General features: G+C 44.0%; 1 protein-coding gene across 2 annotated transcripts in view; it reads left to right on the top strand.

Moving 5' to 3' along the window:
* The window catches only part of tspan15 (tetraspanin 15), a 143417-nt gene that overhangs the window by 47094 nt on the left and 73302 nt on the right, over positions 1 to 23021 (top strand). For both annotated transcript variants that reach the window (XR_013498994.1, XM_078223656.1), the window contains exons 3-4: positions 4664 to 4738; positions 7746 to 7841. Coding sequence is in view for 1 of the 2 variants with exons in the window: in XM_078223656.1 (XP_078079782.1) it covers positions 4664 to 4738; positions 7746 to 7841 (171 nt within the window). In the remaining variant the exon portion in view is untranslated. The remainder of the gene's footprint in view (positions 1 to 4663; positions 4739 to 7745; positions 7842 to 23021) is intronic.

Genomic DNA, 23021 nt, shown 5'->3' with positions numbered 1-23021 from the left:
AGGAAGTCTTGAATTTATCTTTTTAGCAAAACAGTGTGTTAGTGATGACAGGCTGGTATTCCGCGCATTTTGTGGGCGGCACGGTAGCACAGTGGTTAGCACTGCTGCTTCACAGCTCCAGGGACCTGGGTTCGATTCCCGGCTTGGGTCACTGTCTGTGTGGAGTTTGCACATTCTCCTCGTGTCTGCGTGGGTTTTCTCCGGGTGCTCCGGTTTCCTCCCACAGTCCAAAGATGTGTGGGTTAAGTTGATTGGCTATGCTAAAATTGCCCATTAGTGTCCTGAGATGCGTAGGTTAGAGGGATTAGCTGGTAAATATGTAGGGATAAGGGGGTAGGGCCTGGGTGGGATTGTGGTCGGTGCAGACTCGATGGGCCAAATGGCCTCTTTCTACACTGTAGGGTTTCTATGATTAAAAAAAATTCTATGAGGAGAACCATGTTGGAGTCGCAATTCCCAATTCCCTCCTTTCTGTTCCTTTCCAGACTTGGGAATCCTTTCCAACCCTGGAGTTGAAGTCCCCAAGGAAGATGATCTTATCGTCTTTAGGAAAGTTGGAGAGTATGGTGTCCAGGGTGGAGTAGAAGCCTTCTTTGGACTCATCATAGAAATCCCTACAGTGCAGAAGGAGGCTATTTGGCCCATCGAGTCTGCACTGACCACAACCCCACCCAAGCCCTATCCCCATAACCCCATGCATTTACCCTAGCTGGTCCCCCGACACTAAGGGGCAATTTAGCATGGCCAATCCACCTAACCCAAGCATCTTTGGACTGTGGGAGGAAACTGGAGCACCCGGAGAAACCCACGCAGACACAGGGAGAATATGCAAACTCCACACAGACAGTGACCTAAGCCGGGAGTCGAACCCGGATCCCTGGCACTGTGAGGCAGCAGTGCCACCATGCCACCCCCTAATCAAGGGTTGGGCATAGGCACTCAACCATTGTCTGCTGGTTCTTGGCAATTTGTAGACACATCATGAGGCGCTCGTTGATGCCAATGGGCCCCGAGTCCATTGGCGGGTTCGTTTTTGATAGCAAATCTATTTCTACTTAAAACTGTGAAGATAAGAATATTTGAAGGTATAATTATATATGCATTCCTACGTCAGTGGCTGTAGACATCAAATCTTGTGTAATATTTGATTACTTCATATTTCATTGTTACCAGGGAGCTGGTAGCCTTCTCATCTTCCCATCTCTTACAGCCAGACACTAAAGCATAGAAAATTTATTCCAGAAGAGGGTGACATTTATCCTAATGTGCCTGTGCCTGCTACCCTCCATTTCGTACAGAAAACCTTCCAAACACCTTTATTTCTGAAAGTGGCTTCTGTACTTCATGCTACACAGAGGGTCAGTAGCCTTTTTGAGAATGACTCTGCAAATCAAGGTATCAGTGTCATTAAAGAACTTCAGAGCCAGACAATAAAATTCATTAAGGTGGATCACACCGTTTCTCCAACTTCTCAGCATGTCTCTGCCCCTCCTGCTGATGTGTTCGTCCCTCACAGGCATCCCGACCCTGGTGTGTCCATCGCCAGGTCCAGGCTCAACTTGAGCACTGTGGTCACTGATTTTGGGTGAGCATTGCTGAGGTTTCCCACTGCTATCCTGTCCTTCTCCTGGGTTCAGGCTCAGCACAATGGTGGCACTAAGACCAGCCAGAATAACTGTTCCAGCTCCTCCAATGAAAGGCTAATTCTCTCCTGCCCTTGCGGCTTCTCCAACCATAAATTCTATCTCTTGAGGAGCAGTGAAAAAGGGCCTGTGATTGGAGTAACAGCTCCTCACAGATTCTGATTTCTACCATGTACAGGAGAGGGTGACTTTCAATAGCCGCTCCCATAACTGATTTGGGGCTTTTTGGGCATTTTTGAGGGTGAATTTGCCACTTGCCCCTGTGTATTTTAAACCTTGCTGTTTAAGAAGCACTCAGTTCCCTAATCACTCTGTGATCCACACTCTGTCCACTTATAAAGAGAGCTCATAAAAGAGCTGAGAGCAGAGCAAACAGTCCCAGCAAAGCAATGACAGACATCAGAATCTGAGGACTCGGTGGAGTAACAGATTTGGTTCAGTCCAAATGATTTAAATGTAAGGAGTTCAGGTACCATGTTTCAGACATCCTCAGCTAAGATAAAGGAAGGATAAGATTGAGAGAGCAGAAAGGCAAATAAAGGCATAAATTTGTAATTGTACTCCAATGCTGACAGAGGAGCTACGCTATAAAAGAATAGGAGAAAATGGCACCGAAATAATAAACTGACCAATGGAGATCGAAGGGAATGAACAGCCATCTTGCAGACAAAGGAATGTCTTATGAATGTAGTCAATGAAAGTAATTTCCCGGCTCTAAAGGAGTATAATATTTCCAGCCTAATCTTTGTCCCTCCTGAAGGCAAAGGTATGTGTTAGGCAAGCATTCTGTTGGTGCTTACAACCCTCCTGTGTTTTGCACAAGAAGACATATCTTTAAATATCAGCTTGAACAGTATTAGTTAACCATAATTGACCATAAGATTCAACTAAATTCCATTTTGACCTTGCTATAATTTTCTCCTCTTATGGATGCTGAGAGAGGTTGTAATATCTGTTGAATTAACTACTCCCAAACAGATTCTGAGAGGGCGCAGGGTGAAGTGGGAGTCAGGCCCTGAGGGGGCAGGATGGAGCAGGAGCTGGGCCTGTTGATTTACATTTCGAAATGGGTCACCTCAGTACTCTGACACTGTGGAAAGAAAGAAATTGAACCAAAACCAGCCCTCGTCCCTCATAACCCGTCACCATTCCTCGTGCTCTGTCCAGCCAATGCGTCATGCCTCTCACCACCCCCATATCCTACATTCTAATCTATACCCTTCAGCCCACCACTCCATGGCTTTCATAGCTCCTTTTGCCACATAATGCCAACTCCTGCCAATCCATGTCCCCACCCACCACCCTTTGCCCTTACATCCTCTAGCTCCATTTTAACATTTAAGAAAAACTTGGACGGGTTCATGGATGAGAGGGGTGTGGAGGGATATGGTCCAAGTGCAGGTCAGTGGGACTAGGCAAAAAATGGTTCGGCACAGACAAGAAGGGCCAAAAGGCCTGTTTCTGAGCTGTAATTTTCTATGGTTCTATGGTAAATGCGAAGTGATGCATTTTGGTAGAACTAACGTAGCGGGGAGCTATACAATAAATGGCAGAACCATAAAGAGTGTAGATACGCAGAGGGACCTGGGTGTGCAAGTCCACAGATCCTTGAAGGTGACGTCACAGGTGGAGAAGGTAGTGAATAAGGTATATGGCATGCTTGCCTTTATAGGACGGGGCATAGAGTATAAAAGTTGGGGTCTGATGTTGCAGTTGTATAGAACGTTGGTTCGGCCGCATTTGGAATACTGCACCCAGTTCTGGTCGCCACACTACCAGAAGGACGTGGAGGCTTTAGAGAGAGTGCAGAGGAGGTTTACCAGGATGTTGCCTGGTATGGAAGGGCTTAGTTATGAGGAGAGATTGGGTAAACTGGGGTTGTTCTCACTGGAAAGACGGAGGATGAGGGGTGACCTAATAGAGGTGTATAAAATTATGAAAGGCATAGATAGGGTGAACGGTGGGAAGCTTTTTCCCAGGTCAGTGGTGACGTTCACAAGAGGTCATAGGTTCAAGGTGAGGGGGGGGGGAGGTTTAACACGGATACCAGAAGGACGTATTTTACAGAGGGTGGTGGGGGCCTGGAATGCGCTGCCGGGCAAGGTGGTGGAGGCGGACCCACTGGGAACGTTTAAGACTTATCTAGATAGCCACATGAACGGAGTGGGAATGGAGGGATACAAAAGAATGGTCTAGTTTGGACCAGGGAGCGGCGCGGGCTTGGAGGGCCGAAGGGCCAGTTCCTGTGCTGTATTGTTCTTTGTTTTGTTCAAGTCATCCAGTATCCTCCTTGGACAGACTTCAGACTCATGCTGATATCAAATAAAATTCTTATGTGCCTATTGATATATTCACTATTTAAATAAAAGATTTTCCGTGATTTAGAAAAAATATTCACAGCATTTAAATTTATTTAATCACTTAAGAATAAACATTTGTATTCGTAATCCCATTTCAAATACTTTGTAAGCACTTGGAGCTGTCAATCACAATGTGAACAGACAGACAACCTGTGATGGGTTATGAGACATGTCATGCAGCACTAATTCTGTAATGACAATCCTCATGGTTATGTCAATAGACAGTGTGAAATAGCAAACAGTATTTTTTTTCAACACTTTTCAAAAATTTAAAGGCTGATTTAAATACCTTAACAGCTCCCTTTGGCAGTTGTTAATCCACTTGTTACGCACATTCATGTTTACTTTTGACAATTCCAAAAGGCACCTGACCTCTCCCAAAGGTATCCCGGAACCATATCCAAAAGTGTACTTCACCTCTCCAAACTCCAGAACTACAAGTTTAGACCGTCTACCAGCTCCAATGCCCACTTCCAATTCTCCTCTTGTGAGCATTAGAGCAGACTGAAGGTAGCTACACTGAGGCCTCCATTGTTGTGTTTGTATGTCTCCATTTGGGAAACCCAAAAATAAGATTTCTAAAACTATCAATATCTTTAAAGTAAGTTTGGAATGGAGAGAGAGACAATTAAGCATCATTTTGTGTGTTTTTGTTTATAGTTTCTCTACACCCTTGCAATTGTGCTGATCCTTGAATTGCTGGGTGGAATTGTGGCATTGATCTTTAGAAATCAGGTAAGATTTATCAAATATATATGTGATGGTGTTGTCCACTTTCATTTGAAGCTACTGAATTCAGATGATCTTTTTGAGTGCAATTTACAACCTTGTAGATGTTTGTATTGTTTAATTATTAGTAGTAGCCTGTAATATAATAGCATTGTTAATGGATACTAACATAAATACTCTGTTTACTTATTGGGTCATGAGGTCAATTGACAATAGGATCTTCATCCAATTTAACTTCATGCTTCCCATGACAATTTATAAATTTGTTTGTCAGTCTTTGCTTAGTGGTAGCACTCTCCCTTCCAACTTAGAAAGTTGAAAGTTCATGTCTCACAGCAGAGACTTGAGGCCTAATCCAAGGGAAGGCAATGGCCTAGTGGTATTATCACTAGAAATTCAGCTAATATTCTGGGGACCTGGATTCAAATTTTGCCATGGCAGTTGGTGGAATTTGAATTCAATAAAAAATATCTGAAATTAAAGATCTACTGATCGTTAATAAAAAATAAATAAAAACTGATCAATAAAAAAAAAAATAGGGGCGGCACGGTAGCACAATGGTTAGCACTGCTGCTTCACAGCTCCAGGGTCCCGGGTTCGATTCCCGGCTCGGGTCACTGTCTGTGTGGAGTTTGCACATTCTCCTCGTGTCTGCGTGGGTTTCCTCCAGGTGCTCCGGTTTCCTCCCACAGTCCAAAGATGTGCAGGTTAGGTTGATTGGCCAGGTTAAAAAAAAAAATTGCCCCTTAGAGTCCTGGGATGTGAAGGTTAGAGGGATTAGCGGGTAAAATATGTGGGGGTAGGGCCTGGGTGGGATTGTGGTCGGTGCAGACTCGATGGGCCGAATGGCCTCCTTCTGCACTGTAGGGTTTCTATGATTTCTATGATGACCATGGAACCATTGTCGATTGTTGAGAAAATCCATCTGGTTCACTAACATCCTTTAGGGAAGGAAATCTGCCATCCTTATCTAGTCTGGCCTACATATGACTCCAGAGCCACTGCAATGTGGTTGACTCTCAACTGCCCTCTGGACAAGGGCAACTAGGGTTGGGCAATAAATGCTGGCCAGCCAGCGACGGCCATGTCCCATGAATGAATTTTAAAAAGCCACTGTGATTGCTGCACTGTCCAAGATGCCACCGTTTGGATGCCCAGACATCTATTAGATTAGCAGACCAAGGGCATGGAAGTGCCAGAGCATAGCATAGGGGAAATGAGGGACCTGAGGGGCTGAATGGAGAGGCAGAGCCTGGCATGGAGGTTTGAGGGGCCTGATGGGATGGGTGTAAAAGACAGAAATTGGCACGGGGTATGAGGGTTTCTTTTGAACTTGCCTTTTAAAAGGTCCCCTTGAGTTCACAACTCCTAAGGGAGCGTGAACCATGACTCTTTTTTTTGAGAAAATCTGGCTCGGCTCCATGAAGATTGCAGAGCAGGAGGCACCTATCTCCACAATGGAGCCAGCCAGGTCAGCATTAAAGGCATTCTGGATGGGGGAAACTGTCTGCTATTTTAAAAGACCCCCTAAGTCAATTTGACACAACAAAATCCCAGGCTATGAAATGAGTACTATGTTGTTGGATTTTTTTCTAATGTCCTAACCGTAGAATATTTCAGATGTCATATCATTGATCAATCTCCAGGAAGACTCAATTTTCTACATCTTTGAGAATGTCTATCATTGCCTTGAGATCTAGGTAAATTTTTGATAATCTGTTCTGGTAAGACAACAAAGCTAGTAAAACAGAACAGAACCTATTTAGTGACTGGCTCTTGACAGTGAAGTCTCTGGCTCCACGAGATTTCACTTAATTTCTTAAAATTGGCACAACATGAATACCAGACTTTTAAAATGTGAGGCAAATTTATAGCATGAATAATGAACCAGTGAAAAATCAAACAATGATATAATTTATAATGTGTTAAAATTTTTGTCTGCATGTGCTTTCATTTTTTTCCCATTATAAATACCAATGTTGACACTTGGAAACTGTGAATGTAAACTAGACATACTCCATTTGCACACACTCCCAAGAGATGTGGTGTAACTGGGTAATTGTATGAATTGATTGCTCATTGTCTAATACATTTGCTTGATATTTTAAACTTATAACGAGGTCTGAAATGATCTTGTAACATGATGGAAGACTGGAGAGATATTGATAAATTCCAGCTGTTTAAAATAGTAATCAGGCAGAGCTTGAAATCCCATTTCCCAAGAATAATGCTGAAAGTTTATCTAGATCAGAAGGCAAGAATTGACATGCTCAGAGGTTTGAGGAATGTGAGACTCTCCCTTGAGAATAGCATAGGATATGAAAACCAAAATAATTTACAGTAGAAAGGATTAAGACAGGAGGTAAGTCCAAACTATGGAGGCTTTAGAATGAAGAAAGCCAGAAGGATTCATTATTTTGTAGGGCTGTCTTCATTCTTTGAACATTCATCCTCCAAACATCACTTTCCTACCAAAATGATTCATCAGTCTCTTGAGAAGTACACATATTACTTTCTCCTCTTTATTCGAGCGCATTCATCCCTGGGTCATCTTAAAAGACCTGAAGTATGGGGGATGTATTTCACATGGTCTATTTTACACTTGTAGATCAGAATCTGCTTTTTAATAGAAGATTTTAACAGCATGGTGTTTAACAGAGGTCACAGCAGAATTGTATAACAAATACAAGTGACCGTGTTAGATTTCTACAGATCCTTATTACATCAATAGCCATTTCAAAGCATTTCACTCTGAATTACTATTGAGAATGCATAGCTGTTCTTCTGCAGGCACCTGCACAAACTATTTTCGATGAAAGTATGATTGTGATATTTCCTTATTTTGTAACAAGGTACTTCATTCTTAATCTCAAAGTTTTTGACTGATTTACTGCATAATTACTGAGTCAGACTGTGTAAACTACACTTCATGTTCAGTCTGATTATCTGTAGCTGCTTGGACGGCCTTCAAAGGTGGTGCTCCTGATTTAATTTTGTGCCATTTGTTTTCCAGACATTAGAGTTTATAAATAAAAATATTCGTAAAGGAATCACGCATTATTATGATGATCTGGATTTCAAGAACATAATGGATTTTGTCCAAGAGGAGGTTTGTGCATTTAAAAAAATATTTGAGCTAACATTATTTAGCTGTCATTATATTGTTTTTGAGTTTATATCCAGGGGAAACTGCAAACACAGCAGGTTCCATGGTTTGATCATGTATTTTTATAATTACAGTATGAATATACCAGAGTTATGTAAGCATTCTGTCATGAATAATGCATCTATTTCTTTCTCCAGTTCACCATCCCTCGATCCTATCCCCAATAAAATACTGACCACCCAGCTTCCCTTCCTGATTTTATGTTAGCTGATGTTAATGGTTCCTTCTCCTCGGATCTGTCGTCCTTTCCTTCAAATCTGCTCTCCTCAACAATAAACCCCTCGATTTCTCTGTACTTGCAAATGACCTTTTCCAAACTTCTTTAATGGAGTTTTGCTTCCCAAATCTGTACTCACATTTCCCAGAACATATTTGACTCCCTTCAATCAGGTATCCTATGCCACAGTACCCAAATGGCATCAAATATCAAAGTCACCGGTGACATCCTACATGGCTGTTGCAAAGATGCACTACCCCTCTTCACCCTTCTCAATCTCTCTGCTACCTTTGACAAAGTTGACAACACTATCCTGCTCCATTCTTATCCAACTAATCATAGCCAGGGAATCACCTGCAATGGTAGCTCTACCTCCTCCTGTGTCATTAATAGTGGTGGGGGGAGGGTTCAGTTGTCTGGAGAATTCGAAAATCAAAGTTAAAGGAGAGGGTAGAAGTGCAGGTTAATGGAACTGAGGGCTCAGGAGAAGTTAGTAAAGTTTCCAGTCCACGTAATAGAACAGAGTATAGAAGGTGACAGGAATCTAACCTCAGGCAGAGCAAAAAAAAGTGACAAGTATGAGAAGGGAGGTGGTCAATGCAGGACTGAGGGCGTTGTACATAAATGCACGCAGTATATGGAACAAGTTTGTTGCGCACATTGAAATTGGCCGGTACGATGTTGTGGGCATCATAGAGACATGGCTGCAAGGGGATCAGGGCTTGGATCTAAATATTCAAGGGTATGTGTCCTATCGGAAGACTGGCAGATGGGCAAAGGGGGCGGGGTTGCATTGTTAGTAAGGAATGAAGTTAAATCGATAACAAGAAGTGATATAGGATCAGAAGGCATAGAATCTCTGTGGGTAGAGTTGAGGAATTACAAAGGTAAAAAGATCCTGATGGAAGTTACTCGCAGTAGTCAGGATGTGGGGCAGAAAATAAATCGGGAGATAGAATAGGTATATAAAAAAGGCAATATTACAATGATAATGGGGACTTCAATATGTAGGTGGACTCCCAGGTAGGGAGTGGATCCCAAGGAAAGGAATTTGTGGAATGTGTAAGGGATTTTTTTTTGGAGCAGCTTGTGACACAGCCTATGAGGGAACAGGCAATTTTGGATTTGGTGATGTGTAATGTGGCAGACTTGATTAGGGAACTTCAGGTGAAGGAACCCTGAGGGAGCAGTGACCACAATATGATAGAATTTACCCTGCAGTTTGAGAGGGAGAAGCTAGAATCAGATGTAACGGTATTACAATTAAATAAAGGTAACTACAAAGACATGAGGGAGGAGCTGGCCAGAGTTGATTGGAAAGGGAACCCAGCAGGGAAGACAGTGGAACAGCAATGGCAGGAGTTTTTGAGAGTTATTCTGAGGCACAACAGAAATTCATCCCAAGGAGGAGAAAACATGTTGAGGGGGAGGACGAGGCATCCATGGCTGACGAGGGAAATCAAGGACAGCATAAAAGCTAAAGAAAAAGCAAACAAAGTGGCAAGGATTAGTGGGAAGCCAGAGGATTGGGAAGCCTTTAAAAGCAGAAAACAACCAAAAAAACAGTAAAGGGGAAGAAGATGAAATATGAGTGCAAGCGAGCTAGTAATATAAAAAGACAAGAAGAATTTTTTTTCAATAATATAAAAGGTAAGAGAGAGGCACAAATAGCCATTGGACCACTGGAAAATGAGGCTGGAGAAGAAATAATAGGAAACAAAGAAATGGCAGGGGAGCTGAATAGTTACTTTGCATCAGTCTTCACGGTGGAAGACACCAGTGGAATGCCAGAGCTCCAAGAGAGTCAGGGAAGGCAAATGCAATGTTAACATTCATGTCGAGAGGCTAGAATAAAGAGCAGGGATGTACTTCTGAGGCTGTATAAGGCTCTGGTCAGGCCCCATTTGGAGTATTGTGAGCAGTTTTGGGCCGCATATCTAAGGAAGGATGTGCTGGCCTTGGAAAGGGTCCAGAGGAGGTTCGCAAGAATGATCTCTGAGACGAAGAGCTTGTTATATGTGGAACGGTTGAGGAATCTGGGTCTGTACTCGGAGTTTAGAAGGATGAGGGGGGATCTTATTGAAACTTACAGGATATTGCGAGGCCTGGATAGAGTGGACTTGGAGAGGATGTTTCCACTAGTAGGAAAAACTAGAACCAGAGGGCACAAACTCAGGCTAAAGGGACGATCCTTTAAAACTGAGATGACGAGGAATTTCTTCAGTCAAAGAGTGGTGAATTTGTGGAACTTTTTGCCGCAGAAGGCTGTGGAGGCCAGGTCATTGAGTGTCTTTGGATAGGCTGAGCGAGTGGGCGAGGATCTGGCAGATGGAATATAACGTTAGCACTTTGGAAGAAATAATAGTAAATTGGAATATTATTTAAATGGAGAAAAATTACATTGTGCGACTGTGCAGAGGGACCTGGGGGTCCTTGTGCACGAATCGCAAAAACTCAGTCTGCAGGTGCAGCAGGTGATCAAGAAGGCAAATGGAATGTTGGCCTTTATCGCGAGGGGGATAGAATATAAAAGCAGGGAGGTCTTGCTGCAACTGTACAAGGCACTGGTGAGGCCGCAACTGGAGTACTGTGTGCAGTTTTGGTCCCCTTATTTGCGAAAGGATATATTGGCCTTGGAGGGAGTGCAGAGAAGGTTCACCAGGTTGATACCGGAGATGAGGGGTGTGGCTTATGAGGAGAGATTAAACAGATTGGGTCTGTACTCGGCACGGTAGCACAGTGGTTAGCACTGCTGCTTCACAGCTCCAGGGACCTGGGTTCGATTCCCGGCTTGGGTCACTGTCTGTGTGGAGTTTGCACATTCTCTTCGTGTCTGCGTGGGTTTCCTCCGGGTGCTCCGGTTTCCTCCCACAGTCCAAAGATGTGCGGGTTAGGTTGATTGGCCATGCTAAAATTGCCCTTAGTGTCCTGGGATGCGTAGCTTAGAGAGATTAGTGGGTAAATATGTAGTGATATGGGGGTAGGGCCTGGTGGGATTGTGGTCGGTGCAGACTCGATGGGCCGAATGGCCTCTCTCTGTGCTGTAGGGTTTCTAAGTTTCTAAGTTGGAGTTTAGAAGGATGAGGGGTGATCTTATAGAGACATATAAGATAATGAAGGGGCTGGATAGGGTAGAGGTGGAGAGATTCTTTCCACTTAGAAGGGAAACCAGAACTAGAGGGCACAGCCTCAAAATAAGGGGGGGCCGGTTCAGAACAGAGTTGAGGGGGAACTTCTTCTCTCAGAGGGTAGTGAATCTCTGGAATTCTCTACCCATTGAAGTGGTGGAGGCTTCCTCGTTGAATATGTTTAAATCACGGGTAGATAGTTTTCTGATCGGTAAGGGAATTAGGGGATATGGGGAGCAGGCGGGTAAGTGGAACTGATTCGCTTCAGATCAGCCATGATCTTGTTGAATGGCGGGGCAGGCTCGAAGGGCCAGATGGCCTACTCCTGCTCCTATTTCTTATGTTCTTATGTCTTTAAGACAGCGATAGATTCTTGATTAATAAGGGGGTCAGGGATTATGGGGAAAAGGCAGGAGAATGGGGATGAGAAAAATATCAGCCATGATTGAATGGCGGAGAAGATGGGGTGAGTGGCCTAATTCTGCTCCTATGTCTTATGGTCTTATTATCTCTGGTGTCCCAATGATCCTTCCTTGGCTGCCTCCTGTTTTGTTATCTACAAGTTGCTCCTTGATGAAAGCACACCAACATTTATGTTGACAAATAGAATCCCTCAACAGGAACCACTGGCACAATATTTTCAATAATAATTTTTAATAACCATTTTTTCCCTCAAGCTAAAGGAAAACCTTTCCCATTTATATCTGAGAAATTTTATGAAACCAGCTGCAGTGGAATATCTGTCCGAATTACTGATGGGCTGATCGAGGTGTGCAAGATTATGAGGAGCATGGACAGAGTGGATAAGGAGTTGCTGTTCCCTTTAGTTGAAGGCTCAGTCACGGGAGATGTTGGGATAAAAAGGGAGGAGATATTGAGGTTTTAAAAAACATTAAGGTAGACAGGTCCCCAGGGCCAGATAGGGTCTTTCCCAAAACACTGAGAGGGGTGAGGGAAGAAATTGATGAGGCCTTGGCCAAAATCTTTTTTTAAAAATTCATTCGTGGGGCATAGGCGTCGCTGGCTGGCCAGCATTTATTGCCCATCCCCTAGTTGCCCTTGAGAAAGTGATGGTGAGCTGCCTTCTTGAATCGCTGCAGTCCATGTTCTGTGGGTTGACCCACAATGCCGTTAGGGAGGGAATTCCATCTGGTTTCATTTCTTTGTTGAGACTTTGTTGCGGTTGATACAACTGAGTGTCTTGCACGACCATTTCGGAGGGCAGTTGAGAGTCAACACATTGCTGTGGCTCTGGAGTCACATGTAGGCAAGACCAAGTAAGGATGGCAGATTCCCTTCCCTAAAGGACATTAGTGAACCAGATGGGTTTTTCCAACAATTGACAATGGTTTCATGTCAACAGTAGATTCTTAATTTCAGATATTTTTTATTGAATTCAAATTTCACCATCTACCGTGGCAGGATTCGAACCCGGGTCCCCAGAATATTAGCTGTGTTTCTGGACTAATAGTCTAGCGATAATACCACTAGACCATTCCCTTCCCTTCTTTGTATCCTCTTTAGCCACGGGTGAGGTACCAGAGGATTGGAGAGTAGCTAACATTGTTCCTCTGTTTAAGAAGGGTAGAAGAGACAATCCGGGAAATTATAGGCCTGTGAGCCCTACATCTGTGGTGGGGAAATTATTGGAGAAGATCCTTAGGGACAGGATGTATTCACATCTGGAAGCGAATAGGCTCATTAATGATTGGCAGCATGGTTTTATGAAGGGGAGGTCGTGTCTCTCAAACTTGATTGAGTTCTTTGAAGAAGTGACAAGAAAAATTGAGCAGGGCAGTGGATGTTGTATTCATGAACTTAGTAAAGCCTTCGATAAGGTTCCTCATGGCAGGCTGATACAGCAAGTGAACTCGTATGGGATCCGAGGCGAGCTGGTAAGATGGATAGAAAACTGGTTTGGGCATAGATAGCAGAGAGTAGCAGTAGAAGGGTACTTTTCTAACTGGAGGTATGTGACAAGCGGTGTTAGAATCATAGAATTACAGTGTAGAAGGAGGCCATTTGGCCATCGAGCCTGCACTGACAACAATCTCACCCAGTCCTATCCCCGTAACCCCAAATACTTGCCCTCCACAAGGATCAGTGCTGGGGCCACTGTTGTTTGTAGAGGAAAATGGAGGTAGTCTGATTAGTAAATTTGCAGATAATACAAAAATTGGAGGAGTAGTGGATAATGAGATGAATTGTCAGAGAATACAGCAGCATATAAATCAGCTGAAGACCTGGGCCGAAAGATGGCAGATGGAATTTTACCCGGACAAATGTGAGGTGATGCGATTTTGAAGGTCAACAGCAGAAGGAAAGTATGCAGTAAATGGTAGAGCCCTTAGAAATATTAGCATACAGAGGGATCTAGGCATGCTGATCCACAATTCCCTGAAAATGGCAACTCAGGTGGACAAGGTGGTCAAGAAGGCATATGGCATGCTGACTTTCATCGGTCAGAGAGCTGAGTATAGGAATTGGAAATCCTGTTGCAGCTGTATAAGACTTTGGTTAGGCCGCATTTGGAGTATTGTGTACAATTCAGGTCGCCACGCTGCTGGAAGAATGTTGATGCATTGGAAAGGGTGCAGAAGAGATTTACCAGGATGTTGACTGGTTTGGAGGATGTGGACTTTGAAGAAAGGTTGAACAAACTTGGATTGTTTTCATTGGAGCGTCGGAGGATGAGGGGGGACTTGATATAGTTTTATAAGATTGTGACAGGTTTGGAGAGAGTGGATAGTCAGAGTCTTTTTCCCAGGATCGAAGGATTAATTACTCGGGGGCATAGGTTGAAAGTGAGAGGGGGAAGGTTTAAGAGAGATGTGAAGGGCAAGTTTTCACACACAGGGTAGTGAATGCCAGGAACGCACTGCAGGAGGTGGTGGTGAAGGTAGATCCTAGAACAGTGTTTAAGAGTCATCTGGATAGAACATGAATAGAAAGGGAATAGAGGGATATGGGCCACCTAGAGGCAAGAAAATATTAGATTAGAGAGACATCTGTGTGGCACAGACTTGGTGGGCTGAAGGGCCTGTTTTTGTGCTGTATTGGTCTTTGAGAGGACGTAGGTTCAAGGTGAGGAGCAGGAGGTTTAGTGGGGATGTGAAGATATTTGCCTAGCAACCTATGGGAGAAGCAGACAGATCCTTTTGTCCAGAAATCTGTAGTAAAAGCTAGTTAGTTAAGTTGGAGACTGGAAGAGAGATAGGATTGATCTCAGATTTGCTTGAGCTGGAACCTTATTATGGAGCAATCTAGCCAGGGCTAGAGTTCCACAGAGAAAATTAGAAGAAGGTAGTAGAAGATCCAGTGATCCAGAGAGCTGTAACAAGAAGATTTCAGAACATCTGAAACTCCGTGATCAGAGACTATTAGAGAACAGACTTCTGTTTCAGAAAAAACAGACAAGGATAAGAAGAGATCGGCTGGTGAGAAATACTAGAAAAGGGATATTCTAAAAGTAACTACCGGTTGGATGAGGGTATAGTTGGGTGGATTAGCAAATTTGCTGATGACACCAAAGTCGGTGGTGTGGTAGACAGTGAGGAAGGGTGTCGTAGTCTGCAGGAAGACTTAGACAGGTTGCAAAGTTGGGCCGAGAGGTGGCGGATGGAGTTTAATGCGGAGAAGTGTGAGGTAATTCACTTTGGTAGGAATAACAGTTGTGTTGAGTATAGGGCTAACGGGAGGACTTTGAATAGTGTGGAGGAGCAGAGGGATCTAGGTGTATGTGTGCATAGATCCCTGAAAGTTGGGAATCAAGTAGATAAGGTTGTTAAGAAGGCATATGGTGTCTTGGCGTTTATTGGTAGGGGGATTGAATTTAGGAGTCGTAGCGTTATGTTGCAACTGTACACAACTCTGGTGCGGCCGCACTTGGAGTACTGTGTGCAGTTCTGGTCCCCACATTACAGGAAGGATGTGGAGGCTTTGGAGAGGGTGCAGAGGAGGTTTACCAGGATGTTGCCTGGTATGGAGGGGAGATCCTATGAGGAGAGGCTGAGGGATTTGGGATTGTTTTCGCTGGAAAGGCGGCGGCTAAGAGGGGATCTTATTGAAACATATAAGATGATTAGAGGTTTAGATAGGGTGGATAGTGATAGCCTTTTTCCTCTGATGGAGAAATCCAGCACGAGGGGGCATGGCTTTAAATTGAGGGGGGGTAGTTATAGAACCGATGTCAGGGGTAGGTTCTTTACCCAGAGGGTGGTGAGGGATTGGAATGCCCTGCCAGCATCAGTAGTAAATGCGCCTAGTTTGGGGGCGTTTAAGAGATCCGTAGATAGGTTCATGGACGAAAAGAAATTGGTTTAGGTTGGAGGGTCACAGTTTTTTTTTTTAACTGGTCGGTGCAACATCGTGGGCCGAAGGGCCTGTTCTGCGCTGTAATGTTCTATGTTCTATGTTCTATGAATAGTTTTTATTACTGTCTGTGAACAAATTGTAAAGCAGTGACTGGTATGTCAAAAGATGGCAGCGGAACAGTGTAGCCGTTAAGGCAGTGGAAGTCACAAAGAGCTGGTCCAGAATCCTGGCACAGATTTGCTGCTAAAGGTGGAGCAGAAGCTCTGGTCTCCTGGGCCTTAGGACAACGTGAATGGGATTTTGGAATGTGGACCGCCAACAAAGTATTACTACGAGAGAAGCTTTTAAAACCTCTTTCTGAGAGTGGAATTTAGACACTCCCATTTGACAATCATTGTGGGTGGGGTGGTGGGGTGGGGTGGGGGGGCGGCGATGGGGGGATGATTTCTGAAGAGAGATCTGCAAATATTGACTTTGGATGCTGATGAGAGAATTGTAGCTTCAAATGTATTTTGTCATCCATAGTAACCTGAAACCTCTGTGTGAAGCTAAAGGAGAAGTAGAGGAGTATTGTATTATAATCCATTTTTAAAAATGTTTAGTTTTTGACAGAAGAAAACATTTATTAATCAGTCGTCATGTGACTCCGTTTCTTCTACGTTTGATAAAAATAAGTGTTATGATCTTTTGACAGTAAGAGTTTTAACACCAGGTTAAAGTTTAACAGGTTTATTTGGTAGCAAATGCCATTAGCTTTCGGAGTGCTGCTCCTTCGTCAGATGGAGTGGATATCAGCTCTCAAACAGGGCATACAGAGACACAAAATCAAGTTACAGAATACGGATTAGAATGCAAATCTTTACAGCTAATCAGGTCTTAAAGGTACAGACAATGTGAGTGGAGGGAGCATTAAGCACAGGTTAAAGAGATGTGTATTGTCTCCAGACAGGACAGCCAGTGAGATTCTGCAAGTCCAGGGGGCAAGCTGTGGTGGTTACCGATAGTGTGACATGAACCCAAAATCCCAGTTTAGGCCGTCCTCATGTGTGCGGAACTTGGCTATCAGTTTCTGTTCAGCGACTCTGCGCTGTCGTGTGTTGTGAAGGCCGCCTTGGAGAACGCTTACCCGAAGATCAGAGGCTTAATGCCCCTGACCGCTGAAGTGCTCCCCCACAGGAAGAGAACAGTCTTGCCTGGTGATTGTCGAGCGGTGCTCGTTCATCCGTTGTCATAGTGTCTGCATGGTTTCCCCAATGTACCATGCCTCGGGACATCCTTTCCTGCAGCGTATCAGGTAGACAACGTTGGCCGAGTTGCAAGAATAGGTACCGTGTACCTGGTAGATGGTGTTCTCGCGTGAGATGATGGCATCCGTGTCGATGATCCGGCACGTCGTGCAGAGGTTGCTGTGGCAGGGTTGTGTGGTGTCATGGTTCACCAGGTTGATACCGGAGATGAGGGGTGTAGATTATGAGGAGATATTGAGCAGATTAGGTTTGTACTCGTTGGAGTTTAGAAGGCTGAGGGGTGATCTTACAGAGGCATATAAGATAATGAAGGGGCTGGATAGGGTAGAAGTGGAGAGATTCTTTCCACTTAGAAAGGAAACCAGAACTAGAGGGCACAGCCTCAAAATAAAGGGGGGTCAGTTTAGGACAGAGTTGAGGAGGAACTTCTTCTTCTCAGAAGGTGGTGAATCTCTGGAATTCTCTGCCCACTGAAGTGGTGGAGGCTACCTCGTTGAATATGTTTAAGTCACGGATAGATGGATTTCTGATCAGGAGGGGAATTAAGGGTTATGGGGAGCAGGTGGGTAAGTGGAACTGATTCACTTCAGATCAGCCATGATCTTATTGAATGGCGGGGCAGGCTCGAGGGGCTAGATGGCCTACTCCTCCTATTTCTTATGTTCTTATGTCACACTATCGGTAGCCCCCACAGCTTGCCTCCTGGACTTACAGAATCTCACTGGCTGTCCTGTCTGGAGACAATACACATCTCTTTAACCTGTGCTCAATGCTCCCTCCACTCATATTGTCTGTATCTTTAAGACCTGATTAGCTGTAAAGATTCACATTCTAATCCATATTCTGTAACTTGATTTTGTGTCTCTGTATGCCCTGTTTGAGAGCAGATATCCACTCCATCTGACGAAGGAGCAGCACTCCGAAAGCTAATGGCATTTGCTACCAAATAAACCTGTTGGACTTTAACCTGGTGTTGTTAAAACTCTTAGTGTTTATCCCAGTCCAACGCCGGCATCTCCACATCATGATCTTTTGTGCCAGGGATCACCCTAACCAGTTGTAACATCGATTGAGATCTTAACAGTATTATATAACAGAGGGAGCACATTTAAGACCGAGATGAAGGAATTCCTTCACTTGAGGATAGTGAATCTGTGGATTTTCTTTACCTTGGAGAGCTGTAAAGTCTGGGCATTAAGTTCAAGGTTGAGAAAGACAGATTTTTAATCAGATATGGAATCGAGGGTTATGGGAATAAGGTAGGAAAATGGAGTTGAGCATCATTATATAGGACTCTAAAATCGGCCCCGCAGGTGGAGGAGGTGGTTAAGAAGGCGTATGGTGTGCTGGCCTTTATCAGTCGAGGGATTGAGTTTAGGAGTCCGGGGATAATGATGCAGCTATATAAGACCCTCGTCAGACCCCACTTGGAGTACTGTGCTCAGTTCTGGTCGCCTCACTGTAGGAAGGATGTGGAAAAGATTGAAAGGGTGCAGAGGAGATGTTGCCTGGATTGAGTGGCATTGCCTTATGAGGATAGGCTGAGGGAGCTCGGTCTTTTCTCCTTGGAGAGACGTAGGATGAGAGGAGACCTAATAGAGGTATATAAGATGTTGAGAGGCATAGATCGGGTGGACTCTCAGAGGCTTTTTCCCAGGGTGGAAATGGCTGCTACGAGAGGACACAGGTTTAAGGTGCTGGGGGGTAAGTACAGGGGAAAGGTTAGGGAGAAGTTTTTCACACAGAGGGTGGTGGGCGAGTGGAATTGGCTGCCGTCAGTGGTGGTGGAGGCGAACTCAATAGGGTCTTTTAAGAGACTCCTGGATGAGTACATGGGACTTAATAGGATGGAGGGTTATAGGTAGGCCTAGAAGGTAGGGATATGTTCGGCACAACTTGTGGGGCCGAAGGGCCTGTTTTGTGCTGTAGTTTTTCCATGTTTCTATATCAGATCAGTCATGATCTCATTGAATGGTGGAGCAGACTTGATGGACCAAATGGCATACTTCTGCTCTTGCGTCGTATTGGTCCATAGGGAATAGGAAGACCATGATAAGGTAATAAGTTGTGACGATAAAGCAGTTCTTATCAAATATGGTAATCATATTACGGGTCTATTCCACATAATTAATTGGGCTTAATTACAGAATTTTGAGCAGCTGATAGAACTAATCAAGGCACCTTGTGCCTCAACTGTTCATGTGATTTATGTTGAAATCAAGACGAGCAGAATGTGGTTGAACAAGGATTGTGCAATGGTAACATGAGCTATATTGATGCATTTGCCAAAGCTATCACTTCCACAAGCCAACTACTTTGAGTAGGGACTCGAATGATATGTATTTCAGTGGGGTCGAATGAATGGAAAGGATATGGCAATTGTGGGGTGTGCAGGAGCTAAGTAAGTTTGCATATTGTTTGAATGATCAGGATAAAGACCAAGAAAATCAATCCATGGAATGGCAGAATGGACAAAAGAGTGGAAAGTAAGAAAGCATCGTGCACGTCCAGAATTGATTCAGAGAACAGTTACCAAGCTGGAGAAAGAGCCTGTGATAATACAAGAGGAAGATCTCTGTGGTAGTCCAGACAAATATTAAGAAGTGGCAGTAGTTTCGATAGATTAGATAAGAAATAGAGGTCTGGTCAAAGTAGATGGGGAAAATCTGGTATCATTGGTGCAAGAGTCAAGAACCGGAAGGCACAGATTTCATTAATTGGCAAAAGAAGCAATGATGCCGTAAGGAAAATCTTTTATGCAGCAAGTGTTTAGGATCTGGAATGCACTGCCTGAGATTGTGGTGGAGGCAGATTCAATGGCAAAGGTACTGGATTTGTTATCTGAGAAGAAAGAATCTGCAGTGTTATGGGGAGATGGTGGGCCTGTGGCTCTAGGAGAACTGCCCCTAGAGAGAGCCAACACAGCTACAATGGACGAGCTCCGTTCGACAATCATTTTATGAAAAGCCACAGAGCAGTCACATAACAGAATTAGAAATGGAAGTCATCAGGATTGTGAAGTTTTACTTCACAGGTGAAACCAAAGTTGGGCGGAATTCTCCCAAAAAATTCGAAGTGTCGAATGCCCGTGAAAACTGGAGTAATTCATGCTGGTTTTTTCAGTGGGAGCTCAGACAAGAATCTCCCACACTCTGTGCAATGCAGAGGCCACTGGCGAGGCTGAAATCAGCGCGCTGAGTGGACTACTGTGGATGCACTGATCTGTCAGTGCTGAGCAGCACATGCGCAGTAGCCCCGCACTGACAGCCTCCCTCTTTGCTGGCCAGCTCGATCACTGACCCCCAACCATTCCCAGGCCCAGCCCCGCGACCACCCCCCCCCCCCCCCCCCCGCCCCCCCGGCTCACCTTGATCTCTACAGCCCCCGCCCACCACAACCCGGCCATGATCGCTGGCCTCCCTCCTTCCCTGACTGATCCCTAGGCAGAGTGCCAGTAGGTGCCCCCTGGACGTTGGCACTTTGCCCCTTGGGCAATGTCAGGGGGCACAGGAGGAAGTGTATCCAAAGAATAGAGTTCTGTTATTTATGAAGGTGTTTAAACTAATAGAACCATAGAAAATTACAGCTCAGAAACAGGCCTTTTGCCCCTTCTTGTCTGTGCCGAACCATTTTTTGCCTCGTCCCACTGACCTGCACTTGGACCATATCCCTCCACACCCCTCTCATCCATCTGAAACTTTAAAGAATGACATGAGAAAGTTAAGCTAGCAGGGCACAGGACCAGCTGCAGCCATTTTATTAACCCAGTCAGCTTTGGAGGCAACTATTTGTGACTCCTAATCTCTAATATAGTGTTAATGGCCCAACCATTACCTGCTCTCAAATACAGTGGGTTTCAAAGAACAAAGAACAGTACAGCACAGGAAACAGGCCCTTCGGCCCTCCAAGCCTGTGCCGCTCCTTGGTCCAACTAGACCAATCGTTTGTATCCCTCCATTCCCAGGCTGCTCATGTGACTATCCAGGTAAGTCTTAAACGATGTCAGCGTGCCTGCCTCCACCACCTTACTTGGCAGCGCATTCCAGGCCCCCACCACCCTCTGTGTAAAAAACGTCCCTCTGATGTCTGAGTTATACTTCGCCCCTCTCAGCTTGAGCCCGTGACCCCTCGTGATCGTCACCTCCGACCTGGGAAAAAGCTTCCCACTGTTCACCCTATCTATACCCTTCATAATCTTGTATACCTCTATTAGATCTCCTGGGTTTCAACTGTGGACCTCATTAATCAGCCCAAAACCACCCTGACACATGACCAAGACTTGAGCTGTCTGAATTCTTTTAGATCTTATCTTCTGTCACTGTTTGGCCTCTAAAGGGAAACTTTACTCCAGGCAAGCATCTGTCTGCCTACCGTATTACCATTGAACAGGTGACTGCAGAAAGAAATCTGTTCCTCATTTACACTGTGAACTAGTGTAATATTGAAATTTGTACTTTTAAGACTAACTGAACGTGCCTTCTCCCATCTGGAAAGACAGATCACACTGCAACAGTCAGCCAACTACCCTCTGAAGGAAAATGAACTTTTAATTGTGGACTCTGGATTGCACAAAACCATAACTCGTATTTTATCATGTTCTTGCCCTGACATCTTTTACTTCCCTTATCCCTCTTTTATTGTATGAGTGCGAAGGGGATGGATGTTACAAAACCCCTTTCTAACATTTTGTGTGTGAAATAAACCAACCCTTTTTATCTTATCTTGAGTTTGCTGTGCGAGTTATTCATAGAGGATTGGAACATTCCAAATATGCCACCACTTGTAACGGGGAATCAAAAATACCTTTGTTTACAGATGGGTAGTGTGAGGAGAAATCAGGGCTGTTTCAATTATTCCCCTTCCTGTCCATAACACACAAGCATAAGAAATAGAAAATGTAATGGGGAGGTGAAGGGTGATGCAGCTAATTACGAATTTGGTATCTTAACGTTTATACGTTTAGGTAATTTATGGAAAAGGACTCTGAACAATCTGGAGTAAAAATACTTAATTGGAGTCCTGTTAGAGACAGTTAATGTTTATATTAAAAATCCCTCATAATAACCAATAAACTATGCCCCAGAATTTCACATTTCTGAACAAAATGGACAAGTAATAAATGCTGGCCTAGCCAGCGACGCCCACATCCCATAAATGAATTTTTAAAAAGTATTGTATATCAAAAAGAGTATAATTAAACTTATACTTATAAAGGTTTATGCTATAAACTCGACTTTATATTTCCTCCTCAAATTCCCTTATCTTATGGAACCTTTGAGGTTCATTCATTTTTCCTGAGACCTACTCAAAAGATATTTCACCACTCTCTGGAATTCACTCTGATTTCTCATCTGTGTTCTAGCTATTTGCCAAGGTTCAAGTTTTCATGTGGTCTTTCTATTAGCTTTTGGCTAAGTTACCCGCCAATTTTTAAAAAATGCACTCAAGACTCTGGATTTCACAGTTCTAGGGCGCGATCTTACTGGCCGTTCATGCCACGCTCCCACTGCAGCGAGGTTGGAGAATTTGGCATCCAGTCCAATTTCCGTTCACTGCAGCAGGATGGGAAAATCCTGTCGGTGTGCACAGTGGTAACATTCCGGTCCTGATGTGGGCCTTCTAGTGGCTCCTGTACAGTGACTTAATCATCAGAAAACTAGCCTACTAGGTTTCTACTAGCCTACTGCTTTGGTTTCAAACTGCAGGGTTTATTAAAGGGAACAAATAAAGGAGTCCCTGGGATTCTGCACCATCAAGTTTGTTGTGAATCTAGCTAAGGAGGTTCTATAGCAGGTGATGATAGAACATAGAACATAGAACATAGAACATTACAGCGCAGAACAGGCCCTTCGGCCCACGATGTTGCACCGACCAGTTAAAAAAAAAAAAACATGATGGTCTCATGTTCCTCAGATGGAACACGGCTACATGTGGATGCGACTTGAGGGCTAGGTGAATTGAATGAGCAAGAGAGATCAGAGGTACCAGAAGCTAAGTTAGAGAACCTTGGAGCTGCACATAATTTCTTGTGATCTGGGTGCTTGTGGTTTTGTAAGATATTTGTTCGATCTATCACTATTTAATGTGAAATGTACCTTTTTATTCAAAGTATCAATTTCCTGTTAATACATGTTTAATTTATGTTGATTCTGATTCATGTTAAAATAAAAGTTACAAGAAGTGAAATTTTGTTGCTAATTACATCATTCAGTAACTT

This window comes from Mustelus asterias, chromosome 11 (genome assembly GCF_964213995.1).
Source record: "Mustelus asterias chromosome 11, sMusAst1.hap1.1, whole genome shotgun sequence".
Lineage (NCBI taxonomy): Eukaryota > Metazoa > Chordata > Chondrichthyes > Carcharhiniformes > Triakidae > Mustelus > Mustelus asterias.
The sequence above is the reverse complement of the archived record's forward strand: the minus strand, read 5'-3'. Positions and strand labels throughout refer to the sequence as shown.